Source organism: Nansenia antarctica (genome assembly GCF_963989245.1).
Source record: "Nansenia antarctica genome assembly, chromosome: 19".
Lineage (NCBI taxonomy): Eukaryota > Metazoa > Chordata > Actinopteri > Argentiniformes > Microstomatidae > Nansenia > Nansenia antarctica.
This window is the reverse complement of record NC_137692.1, coordinates 4,588,240-4,601,238: the sequence shown is the minus strand read 5'-3', so window position 1 is coordinate 4,601,238 and position 12,999 is coordinate 4,588,240. Positions and strand designations below refer to the sequence as shown.

At 50.6% G+C, this 12,999-nt stretch overlaps 1 protein-coding gene across 1 annotated transcript; it reads right to left on the bottom strand.

Annotated features, from left to right (window-relative positions):
• Positions 1 to 113: 113 nt before the first annotated feature.
• LOC308174275 (interleukin-1 receptor-associated kinase 3-like) lies at positions 114 to 12,723 on the bottom strand (the record flags this gene model as incomplete). The annotated part of the gene is made up of 11 exons (XM_080549348.1): positions 114 to 238; positions 797 to 1,192; positions 1,428 to 1,509; positions 2,170 to 2,337; positions 3,907 to 4,105; positions 4,562 to 4,680; positions 5,643 to 5,757; positions 8,010 to 8,074; positions 8,790 to 8,941; positions 11,475 to 11,657; positions 12,621 to 12,723. The coding sequence occupies 11 exons, from the start codon at positions 12,721 to 12,723 to the stop codon at positions 114 to 116; spliced, it is 1,707 nt and encodes a 568-aa protein (XP_080405474.1).
• Positions 12,724 to 12,999: the final 276 nt, after the last annotated feature.

Genomic DNA, 12,999 nt, shown 5'->3' with positions numbered 1-12,999 from the left:
GCGTAATAAACAATAATATCAAAAGAGAAAAAAGGCATCTCTGTGACCAGAGAGTGAGGTACTGAGAGCAGAGGCGGATATGAGAACTTCCTTCCTGTCTGCCTCGGTTCCTCTCAGTCGTGCGTCATAGAAAGGAGCTCCTCAGATTGGATGAGGCCGCTGTTGTACAGGTCGATCTTGTGCCTCAGTCGCTGCTTAGCGGGGTTCTCCTCCACGCTCTGGGGAGGGTAGCTGCTGTCTGGACACACACAGTTACATTTGAACCATTTTAAACCACTTTAACGCTTTTATCCAATGAGACTTACAATGACAGATGACAGGGACTGTCTCCCTGGAGTAACTTAGGACTGAGGGCCTTACTCAAGGACACACTAGTGGTGGTGTTCCCAGGTCTTACTCAAGGACACACTAGTGGTGGTGTTTCCCGGTCTTACTCAAGGACACACTAGTGGTGGTGTTCCCAGGTCTTACCCAAGGACACACTAGTGGTGGTGTTCCCAGGTCTTACTCAAGGACACACTAGTGGTGGTGTTCCCAGGTCTTACTCAAGGACACACTAGTGGTGGTGTTCCCAGGTCTTACTCAAGGACACACTAGTGGTGGTGTTCCCAGGTCTTACTCAAGGACACACTAGTGGTGGTGTTCCCAGGTCTTACTCAAGGGCACACTAGTGGTGGTGTTCCCAGGTCATACTCAAGGGCACACTAGTGGTGGTGTTCCCAGGTGGGACTAACAACAACAAAAAAACAGCCGTCCTCCGATTTCTACCTCTGCCTGACACAAACGTAATACTCGCCTTGTGGGAGGAGCTCTGGAGGGCACGCCGTGAACCCATTCGCCCGGCAATCTTCACAGCCCCGCCCCCCCGCCTCCGCTGAGCAGCTGCACTGCACGGGCCAGCTGCCATACAGGTCCATTGAGTCTGTCAGGCTCCGCCCCTCTGTCTGCTGACTCCGCCCCTCTGTCTGCAGGCTCCACCCATCTGTCTGTAGGCTCCGTCCCCCCACCACCGCCCCTGCCTCCTGACGGGATGCGGGGCTGCGACGCTGTCCGCCGTTCAGGAAGGTCACCTCTGATTGGCTGCACTCGCAGGGCCCTGGCTGGGCGGGGGCTTGGGCTGGGGGGGGGGGCGGGGGCAGGGCCCTGGTCCTCCACGGTGCAGCTGTGCAGCTCATCATCCTCCACGGGTATACTGGGGGTGAGGCTGGAGCTGGGGCTGGGGTTAGGGGGGCTGGGGTTGGGGAGGCTGAGGCTGGGATGTAGAGGGCTGGGGGTGGGGTTGGGGCTGGGGGTGAGGCTGGAGCTGGGGCTGGGGTTAGGGGGGCTGGGGTTGGGGAGGCTGGGGCTGGGGGTGAGGCTGGGGCTGGGGCTGGGGTTGGGGCTGGGGGTGAGGCTGGGGCTGGGGTTGGGGCTATGCTGTGCCCCACCAGGGGCTGTCTGGTCCAGGGTGTGAGGCTGGTCTTCAGGGGAGCAGGGCAGAGGGAGGAGCTGGCTTAACACCTGTAAAACCTGGGGGACAGGTGGAGGAGAAAACAACACACAGGAGAGGAGAGGAGGAGAGGAGAGGGGGAGAGGAGAGGGATAGGGAGGGATAGAGGAGAGGAGAGGGGGAGAGGAGAGGGATAGGGAGGGATAGAGGAGAGGAGAGGGACAGGGAGGGGGAGAGGAGAGGAGGAGAGGGACAGAGGAGACACGATTAAAAATAAAAGACACACAAAACATTAAATCATAATAACGCAACATATTATCACAACATATTTCTCAATAAGTCCACGAATAAAGTGGTTGTAAATGACTGGAGAGCAATACAAAAATTAGCTGCAACGTTTGCAGGAAAAGTGCTCTACAAATAAACAATATTATTATGATTATGATTATGATTATTATTAGATTAGATTAGATTAGATTCACTTTATTGTCATTACATAGTACAAGACAATGCAACAGAATGATTGTGCGTCTAACCAGAAGTTAAGTAGCAGTATTTACAGCATCTATACAGTAAAGTGCAAATGGTACAATGTCATACGATGGTGACTGGATGTATATGTGCAGTGGTATATATACATTTAGATTAGATTATTATTATTATTATTAATAATAATAATAATAATAATAATATACGGGCCAAGGGTTCCCATTGAAACTAAGATGTTCTGGTCCACTCACGGCAGCCATGTTGGGTCTGCTGTGGGGGCGTGTGGCGGTGCAGTCCAGCGCCAGGCGGAGCAGGCAGAGGGGGGCGGGGGCGGGCCACACCCCGGCCCTCTGGTCCAGGAAACGCAGGCAGGAATCCACGCTGCCGCTGTTCTCCACCTCCTCACTCAGGACCTCTCTCTGGGGGGGGGGGGGGGGAGACAGAGGGGGAGAGAGAGAGAGACAGAGGGACAGACAGAGGGAGAGAGACAGAGAGAGACAGAGAGAGAGAGGGACAGACAGAGAGAGAGAGAGAGACAGACAGAGAGAGAGAGAGAGGGAGAGAGAGAGAGAGAGAGAGACAGTTAAACACATTACCAGTTAAACACGTTGCTAGTTAAACACATCGCTAGTTAAACACATCACTAGTTAAACACATTACTAGTTAAACACATCTCCGTGAATCATCACGCAAATTTTCGTCAATAATTAGTTACACAAATCTGAATCACAAGTTAGGAGTCACCCTGTGAGTGAACCTGGAGTTAGGAGTCACCCTGTGAGTGAACCTGGAGTCAGGAGTCACCCTGTGAGTGAACCTGGAGTCAGGAGTCACCCTGTGAGTGAACCTGGAGTCAGGAGTCACCCTGTGAGAGAACCTGGAGTCAGGAGTCACCCTGTGAGTGAACCTGGAGTCAGGAGTCACCCTGTGAGTGAACCTGGAGTCAGGAGTCGCCCTGTGAGTGAATCTGGAGTCAGGAGTCACCCTGTGAGTGAACCTGGAGTCAGGAGTCACCCTGTGAGTGAACCTGGAGTTAGGAGTCACCCTGTGAGTGAACCTGGAGTCAGGAGTCACCCTGTGAGTGAATCTGGAGTCAGGAGTCACCCTGTGAGTGAATCTGGAGTCAGGAGTCACCCTGTGAGTGAATCTGGAGTCAGGAGTCACCCTGTGAGTGAATCTGGAGTCAGGAGTCACCCTGTGAGTGAACCTGGAGTCAGGAGTCACCCTGTGAGTGAACCTGGAGTCAGGAGTCACCCTGTGAGTGAACCTGGAGTTAGGAGTCACCCTGTGAGTGAAGCTGGAGTCAGGAGTCACCCTGTGAGTGAACCTGGAGTCAGGAGTCACCCTGTGAGTGAACCTGGAGTCAGGAGTCACCCTGTGAGTGAACCTGGAGTCAGGAGTCACCCTGTGAGTGAACCTGGAGTCAGGAGTCACCCTGTGTGTGAACCTGGAGTTAGGAGTCACCCTGTGAGTGAACCTGGAGTCAGGAGTCACCCTGTGAGTGAAAGAAATGTATACTCATAATATAATTTTCCATGACCATGATCTATGTATAGATGTCACATTACAACAATGTGAATAATGGAATATTACTTAAAATAATACAGTGTCTATTTTATGTTTCTTGGCCCTTAGAAAAACATTGGAATGCTTACATTTATAATTGGGTGTGTCTGGACCCCTAATTTGCATATTTCCAAGAAGGGGCTCCCTGAAAATGAGTTTTACCATAACTTTTACCTTTTTCTTTTTCAATATTGACCCATTTAGAATGTTGGTGAGCATGTGGGAGGGACAGACTTCCTGAATTTAAAGGCAGTTACAATTTGAATTTGAATTCACCTCAAGACCCAACTGCCAAAGCGTTCAGGAACACTCACCACCACTCACCTAGAGTGCCTCAGCTGTCTTTACGTGGTATCTGCCTAGCAACAACACTCTGATTGGCTACACAACGAAGAGTCATCATTCTATGCCTCTGGACTCACCACGCCCAGGCTGTACACGTCCAGGCTGACAGACAGCTTGCCGTCGCGGATGTACTCCTCCGGCAGGTATCCCAGGGTGCCCCGGGAGGGCGTATCCATGGTGATGGTGCAGCTGCGGCTGACGGCGTGCGGCCTGAGGCGTGCGCCCTGGAAGTCTGACAGTTTGGGCTTCAGGGCCGCATCCAACAGGATGTTACAACTACAGAGGGGGGAGGGGGGAGGGAGGGGGAGGGGGGAGAGTGGGAGGGGGGAAGGGGGAGAGAGAGGTGGAGAAAGAGAGAGAGGGAGAGACGAGAAGGAGAGAGAAAGAGGGGAAGGGGAGGGGAGAGAGAGGGGGATAAACAAATACCTTTTTGAAACTGATACTATGGTACTTTTGGGGGGGGGGGGGCGGTTTGACAGTTTACAAGTTAACAATCACTTCCCCCAGCACTATTCTGAACGGGAGAAGCTGAGCTACTGCACGACCAGTGGAGGTAGACACCCTGGCCTCCCCCAGCCTCCCCCGGCCTCCCCTGGCCTCCACCAGCCTCCCCTGGCCTCCACCAGCCTCCCCAGGCCTCCCCCAGCCTCCACCAGCCTCCCCCAGCCTCCACCAGCCTCCCCTGGCCTCCCCTGGCCTCCACCAGCCTCCCCCAGCCTCCCTGTACCATACCTAGTGATGTTGCCACAGATGACAGTGCAGGGGGGGGCCGTGTGGAGGTGGTGGACGGCCTTCGCTGTCCCCTTGATGATGTCTACACGCTGCTGCCACGACAGGGGGGGGTCAATGTCCTGGAGGGGAGGGGAGAGGAGGAGAGGAGAGGAGGAGAGGTGAGGCAGAGGAGAGGGAGAGAGGAGAGGAAGAGGGGAGAGAGGGAGGAGAGGAGGAGAGGAGAGGGAGAGGGGAGAGAGGGAGGAGAGAGGAGAGGAGAGCAAGAGAGGAGAGGAGAGGAAGAGAGGAGAGGAGAGGAAGAGGGGAGAGGAAGATAGGTGAGGCAGAGGAGAGGAGAGAGGAGAGGAGAGAGGAGAGAGGAGAGAGGAGAGAGGAGAGGAGAGGAAGAGAGGAGAGGGACAGAGGAGAGGAATAGAGGAGAGAGGAGAGGAGAGGAGAGAGGGAGAGAGGAGAGGAGAGGAAGGGAGGGACAGAGAAGGGGAGAGCGGAGAGCGGAGAGGGAGAGAGGAGAGGAAGAGAGAGGAGAGGAAGAGAGGAGAGGAAGGGAGGGACAGAGAAGGGGAGAGAGGAGAGAGGAGAGGAAGAGAGGAGAGGAGAGGAAGGGAGGGATAGAGAAGGGGAGAGAGGAGAGAGGAGAGAGGAGAGGAAGAGAGATGAGACGAAGAGAGGAGAGGAAGGGAGGGACAGGGAGGATAGGTTGATGGCAGGAGTCTAGCCAGGGATGAGGCCTTAGTGAGCCTCACACTTCAGACATGTTGTGGTTACGCACCGTGACGACGGTCGCCACGGTTATTGAGCCAACATCCCATGATGCAAAGGTCTACTTCCCTGTACGGTGACACACACACACATGTTTAACAATGAAGTGAAATAGTGTTCACCACAAGGCAGAAATTAGCATTAGTGTTAGTGTGTATGTGTGTGTGTGTGTGTGTGTGTGTTACCTGGTCATGTAGTCTGTGTGTGTGTGTGTGTGTGTTACCTGGTCATGTAGTCTGTGTGACAGTGATCCGTGGGGCAGGTAGGGGTACACCAGACAGTGTGTGTGTGTGTGTGTGTGTGTGTGTGTGTGTGTGTGTACCTGGTCATGTAGTCTGTGTGACAGTGACCCGTGGGGCAGGTAGGGGTACACCAGACAGTAGCGCTCTCCTTCAGAGAAGAACCCCAGCAGGTCCAGGATGTTGGGGTGCTGGTAGCTGCAACACACACACACGCGTCGGTGGTCAGTAAACAGGAGGCCAGGGGAGGCTGGGGGAGGAAGTAGAAATCAGAGGACGGGCTCACTGTGATGCATGGAACGGAATGAGGAATGGTGTCAAAGGTGTGTGTGTGTTTGATACCTGGTCATGTAGTCTGTGTGTGTGTGTGTTTGATACCCTCCCTCATTCCATTCCATGGGTCACAGTGAGCCTGTCCTCCGATTGTCTCTCTCTCTCTCTCACCCATCCTTCCTGTCATCCCTCCTCTCTCACCCATCCTTCCTGTCATCCTCCTCTCTCTCACCCATCCTTCCTGTCATCCCTCCTCTCTCACCCATCCTTCCTGTCATCCCTCCTCTCTCTCACCTATCCTTCCTGTCATCCCTCCTCTCTCTCTCTCACCCATCCTTCCTGTCATCCCCCCGTCTCTCTCTCTCACCCATCCTTCCTGTCATCCCCCCGTCTCTCTCTCTCACCCATCCTTCCTGTCATCCCCTCTCTCTCTCTCTCTCTCTCTCTCTCTCTCTCTCTCTCTCTCTCTCTCTCTCTCTCTCTCTCTCTCTCTCTCTCTCTCTCTCTCTCTCTCTCTCTCTCTCTCTCTCTCTCTCTCTCTCTCTCTCTCTCTCTCTCTCTCTCTCTCTCTCTCTCTCTCTCTCTCTCTCTCACCCATCCTTCCTGTCATCCCTCCTCTCTCTCTCACCCATCCTTCCTGTCAATCTCTACTGTCTCTATCCCAATGAAGCAGAAATGCCCTAAAAAAAAAGTTCTACCTCCAGCCCCCTCCTCTTACTTACAGGCACGTGAGAATATAAACTACAAACTTGGATATGGGAACAAATCTGTGACACGGTCTGGTGAAAGGGGGACCAAGTCGGCAACCAATCAAAATGTTCTGACTTTTATTTTGAAACACGGAACTATGTTTCAACATTGTTGAGAATCACAACACAAACACGCTAGTCGAGCCAAAATACTGCAACAACGCAATGGATTGGGTGAGTAATCCCCCCACTGCTACCTAGTTAACTACAACACTACTTTACATTGTTAGCAGGCTCACAAAACAAGCTGTGTTAGTTGACTAGCGATGTGTGTCATTGATTCTCAACAACGCTGAAATGTATTCACACTATTTTTCTAAATAAAAGTCTGGACATTAAATCAGCTGCCGACTTGTTCCCCTTTTCTCCAGACTGTGTCACATATTATGGTCTTATGGACTTCAGAGTCACAGTGAGTCCATCTAAAATGGTGAGGAGGGAGAGAGGGGGGGGGGGAGTGAGGGAGAGAGAGAGGAGGAGAGAGACAGAGAGAGGAGGGTAGAGAGGGAGAGGGAGAGAGACAGAGAGAGGAGGGGAAAGAGGGAGGGGGGGAGAGACAGAGAGAGGAGGGGAGAGAGGGAGAGAGAGAGAGAGGAGGGGAGAGAGGGAGGGAGGGATGGAGAGAGGGAGGGGGGGAGAGACAGAGAGAGGAGGGGAGAGAGGACCGGAGAGAGGGAGAGGGAGAGAGAGAGAGAGAGAGAGAAAGAGAGACAGAGAGAGAGAGACATTGAGAGAGAGGGAGAGAGAGAGAGAGAGAGAGGAGGGGAGAGAGAGTAGTGGTTACACATGGTGTTATGCACACCTTGAAACTGGAAAAGCCAAATGTGGTGGAACCCCAGAGAAACAGAGACAGAGGCCAGGAGAATATATAATAATTTATTATGGATGATATAAACAAAGAAATAGGCCCTACACTAACTAGTGGAAAAATAAACATAAGGTGTGATGCAGGCGATAGTTATGGGGTGTGTAATTATACTATGTGTGTGTGCGTGTATGAGGTCAGGGGTGTTGTATTATGTGCTGCGATACTACCCTAGTGAGCAAAGTCCGAGATCCTTTTCGGGCCAGGGAGAGTGATCCATGAGAGAGTAGTCCAGAGGGGAGTCCAGGGGTCGAGCCAGGGAGGGAAATCCAGATGAGAATAGTCAGAGGGGGTCCATACAGAAAGTTATGTCCAAGCGTTGGATCTCCGTCTGTAGCAGGGTTAAGTAGGCGGCTGTCCAGGTGGTGATTGGGACAGCTGGGCTGAAACGTAATAGCCCACACCTGCTGCAAACAGAGCCAGAGATCCGGCCCACTCAATCCGGCCGGGAGGGGGCGCCAGAACGAGGCTCACGGGGGCGTGTCGGATTAGGAGGCACAACACATGGGTCTGTGACATTCGTGTGCTCAGTGAGTATTCAGTGGCTGAGTTCCCAGACGTACAGGTGGTGGACTTCCATCTCTCTTCTGAACCGGTCCCACAAGTCCCTCCATGACACCTTCTTCACCTGAGGGAATGACCACAGAACATAAACAAAATGTCCGCTTGTCTTCCTCTACACCGAGCCAGTTATTTTAGAAAAAAACTAATACAAATACTATTCAGAGTTCTCCGTTATCGAGGGAGAGAGTACTAGAGTATCTGTTTATAGAGGGAGGGAGTACTAGAGTATCTGTTTATAGAGGGAGAGAGTACTAGAGTATCTGTTTATAGAGGGAGAGAGTACTAGAGTATCTGTTTATAGAGGGAGAGAGTACTAGAGTATCTGTTTATAGAGGGAGAGAGTACTAGAGTATCTGTTTATAGAGGGAGAGAGTACTAGAGTATCTGTTTATAGAGGGAGAGAGTACTAGAGTATCTGTTTATAGAGGGAGAGAGTACTAGAGTATCTGTTTATAGAGGGAGAGAGTACTAGAGTATCTGTTTATAGAGGGAGAGAGTACTATAGTATCTGTTTATAGAGAGAGGGAGTACTAGAGTATCTGTTTATAGAGAGAGGGAGTACTAGAGTATCTGTTTATAGAGGGAGAGAGTACTATAGTATCTGTTTATAGAGAGAGGGAGTACTAGAGTATCTGTTTATAGAGGGAGAGAGTACTATAGTATCTGTTTATAGAGAGAGGGAGTACTATAGTATCTGTTTATAGAGGGAGGGAGTACTATAGTATCTGTTTATAGAGGGAGGGAGTACTATAGTATCTGTTTATAGAGGGAGGGAGTACCTGTTTGAAGAGCTTGACAGCAAAGGTTTCGGATCCCTTCACTCCTTTGTAAACTTCTGAAAAGCTGCCTTCAGAAATCTTCATATCCTGGTGAAAATGTCTGGTTCCTTCTACGACATCAGAGTATGTGATCACAGGCTTGTGGTTTCTACCTGTAATGAAACATTGGGAATATTTTTAAGATGAAGTAAAAAAGAAAAAAAAAAGAAAAAGAAAGCTTAGATAGTGAGTTGGACTGGTGATCAGAAGGTCAAATCCGACCTGGGAACACCACCACTAGTGCGCCCTTGAGTAAGTCAAAGTCAAAGAAGAAATCGGACACTTTCCAGAAGCTTCAGTTGAGTTAGTGAAGGGTATTCCTCCTGATTACCTCACCGCTATGAGTCAGCGGATGAGTCAGTCGACTGGATCACATGACTCTCTCAAACACATGTATTTCTGAGGGTGAATAGAATCAAGTTGCCCAAATTGTCAACATTTTAGAGCTCTACAGCTGACTGTATTCACCAAAACTGCAAAAATCATGATGCTTAATTTTGCAGGCAATCAAAGTGTTGTTGCTAGGCAGAAACCACATAAGTTGGTCTAGTTGGTGAGTTAAGAGCCAACGATAGCCAAATAGGAGGCCTATCCATGAACACAATGAACTAAAACATGCCTTTCACAGTTGTCTAAGGATACAAATCACTTGTGTCCATGAAGAGGCCTCCAAATTGTGGACATAAAAATGCACTTTATGTCCATATTTCATTGTCTTCCTTGTCTATGCATCGCAGATCGCAGTGCTTATTTATTTTATCTTATAATACGTCGTGTAAATACTCATCGATTTCAGTTCATCATGTAAACAACCGCGCGCGTATCGCAATAAACACTGAACCTTAAAAACAGTGGACATTTAAGTACAGGATATAAAGTACAGGATATAAAGTACAGGATATAAAGTACAGGATATGAAGTACCGTGGTCACTTGGGAGGTGATTGGGTTGAATCCCAACAGTGTGAAGGGACTCACTGTCAGCCGAGGAAGACTGTGAAGAAGATGACATCATCACAACATTAGACGCAAGTACGTAACATCAAGTCCCTCACTGTCTCTTACCAGGGGAAGTGATCGCTTGAAACAATAACAGCTGTCCCAGGGGGGTATTCCATCAACACGGCTGAGGAGAAATCCAGGCTTATTTTTGACAAATCTTGCGAGACTTATCAAAATGAGACCAGATTTTTTGATAAGTCTTGGGGGAAACTTATCAAAACAAAATAAGCCAGGATTTTCCTTTAGCGACGTTGATGGAATACCCCCCCAGGACTTGTAGCAACATCGTGGTCCTACCGTGGGTGGGGGGGGGGGCATTGTGCCTTTGGGGGTCCTTCACTGGGGGGGTCTGTAAGTGTAAGAACAGCAGCTCAGTCGTAGCGTTATATGAGAGAGAGAGGAGGGGAGAGAGAGAGAGAGGGAGAGAGAGAGAGAGGAGGGGAGAGAGGGGGGGGGGAGAGAGAGGAGGGGAGAGAGGAGGGGGAGAGAGAGAGAGGAGGGGAGAGAGGAGGGGGGGAGAGAGAGGAGGGGAGAGAGGAGGGGGAGAGAGAGAGAGGAGGGGAGAGAGGGGGGGAGAGAGGGGGAGCTACAACTGTGTGGTTGGTGTTTAGTTGACACCAAAGCGTGTTCAGTAAAAGAGGAAGCCAGCGGCTTTACAGAAGTGAAATCTGTCTGAGTCAGAGTGTGTCCATTTTTAAATCACCAATGAAGACTCACTTGTTGGACCTGCTTTAATTATAACGTTAGTTGTCTTTTTAATAAACGCTTATAACATCAGTTTTGTTTTTAACTTACAAAAGAAACAGTAACAAATCCTGTACTACAGTTAGACCTCTGTCATCTCATACTGTGCAGATAGAATACAGAGTATTATACAACAGTTAGTTCCGACCAAGTCATTTGATTGGACAAGAGGCATTCCATGAGTGCCGATATACAGTATAACAGCACTGGGACTTTTAACTATATGTCACTCCGAAATGACCGTTAGCTAGCCTGCAGATGTTTGTGTTCAGGTTACTAGGCAACAGTCCAGTTGCGGAACTATTTTTTGTTGACGGAGCCAAAATAAATGATTAAATAGACAAACAAATCATAATCTGTTGTCACTCATTACTGTTAACTAATAAATTGCGCTGTAGAACTGTTGTATAAAAGCAATATCACACTCGAGGTCGTGCTGTTATACTGATTATCAGCACGGCTGATTGTCTTCCTACTCGGCCTGCGACCTCGTACCTACGACCGAATCACAGCCGTGCTGATATTCAGTATAACAGCACGACCTCAAGTGTGATATTGCTTAAGTGTAGAATAGATAGACAACAACAGACAGTCGTGGTATGCATATCGGTAATACACTCTGGCAGCGTTCGTAAAGTCACTCTGAGGGCGCCGGAACGCACACTGGGTTCAATGTCATAAAGGGACCCAAGTCATCTGATTGGACAAGAGGCCTCTCTCCCGCTCTCTCCCTCTCTCTTCCCCTCCCCCCCCGCCCCACTAATACGTGCCACAGCCTTACCGTGAGGCTGAAACAGCTGCAGGGCATTGTCTGTCCCTCTCTCTCTCCCTCTCTCCCTCCCTCTCTCTCCCCCTCTCTCCCCCTCCTCTCCACCCCCCCCCCCCCCCCCCCCCCCCTTACCGTGAGGCTGAAACAGCTGCAGGGCCCTGTAGTGTCCCATGTCTCCCAGGACGAGGACCAGGTCCCCCACCGTGGCGTTCCTCTGGGCCCAGGACCACAGCAGCTCCCGGGTGGGGCTCCGGCCTGCCGCCTCCAGCCTCTCCGTGCCACGCACCTCCAGCCAGCTGGGCACGATGTGAGCCGCTGGGAGAGGGAGGGAGGAGGGGGAGAGAGAGGAGGGGGAGAGTGAGGAGGGGGAGAGAGAGGAGTGGGAGAGAGCGGAGGGGGAGAGGGGAGAGAGAAGGGAGAGAGAGGGGGAGAGAGAGGAGAGAGAGGGAGTGAGGAGAGAGAAGGGAGAGAGAGGGGGAGGGGGAGAGAGGAGACAGGAGGGGAGAGAGAGACAGAGAGAGGAAGGGAGAGAGAGAGAGAGGAGGAGAGAGAGAGGAGGGGAGAGGGTGAGGGAGGGAGATAAGGAGAGGGAGAGAGGGGGAGAGTGAGGGGAAGGAGGGGGAGAAAGGGGGAGAGAAGAGGAGGAAAGAGGGGGGGAGGGGGAGGGAGAGGGGGAGAAAGAGGGGGAGAGAGGAGGAGGGAGAGAGGAGGGGGAGAGGGAGGGAGGGAGAGAGAGGGGGAGAGACAGAGAGGGGGAGAGAGTAGTGGTTACGCATGGTTCTGGGACATTTGTGTGCTCAGTGAGTATACACTATACAGTGGCTGCGTTCGTAAAAATACGCTCTGGAAATCCGATCAGCACTCATGGAACGCCTCTCCTTCTAATCAGATTACTTGGTCCCTCTATGATATTGAACCCAGCGTGCGCTCCGGCGCTCCCAGAGCGAATTTACGAACGCAGCCAAAGAAACCAACAGAGATATACAATCTCAACACACTCACTCACACACACACACACACACACACACACACACACACACACACACACACACGGCACGGCAAGGCAAGGCAAGGCAAGGCAAGTTTATTTGTATAGCACATTTCATACAACAGGGGCAATTCAAAGTGCTTTACATACATTATTAAAAAATACAGCAAGAGCAGCAGGGAGGGAGGAAGGGACACACACACACACACACACACACACACACCTAACTGGTCAACTCTGTCTTCAACTTGACAAAACTCACAAAAATGAATAGAAGTGTGTATTCTCACCTAACCCTCGCCATCCAAGACTGTCATCGCCTGTGTCGATTATCTTACAGAACGTCTCTATCAGAGACGGAGAGACGTCGTATAAGTACATAGATGAGTCCATCTGCAGATAGGTAATAATAATGTCACTGTCAGCAGTGATGGCGGTAACGCGTTACTCTAATCTGAATACTTTTCCCAGTAACGAGTATTCTAACGCGATACTATTTCCAAATCAGTAATCGGATTAAAGTTACTTATTCAAGTGGATGTGCGTTACTATTGCGTTACTACCTCATAACTTAGGCTAAATGCAGTATTTCTTTGTAATGTTCGATAGTAAACAAACATTTCTCGCGTCTTGGGGAGTGACGTCAGTGCTCACGTTTTCAACACGAGG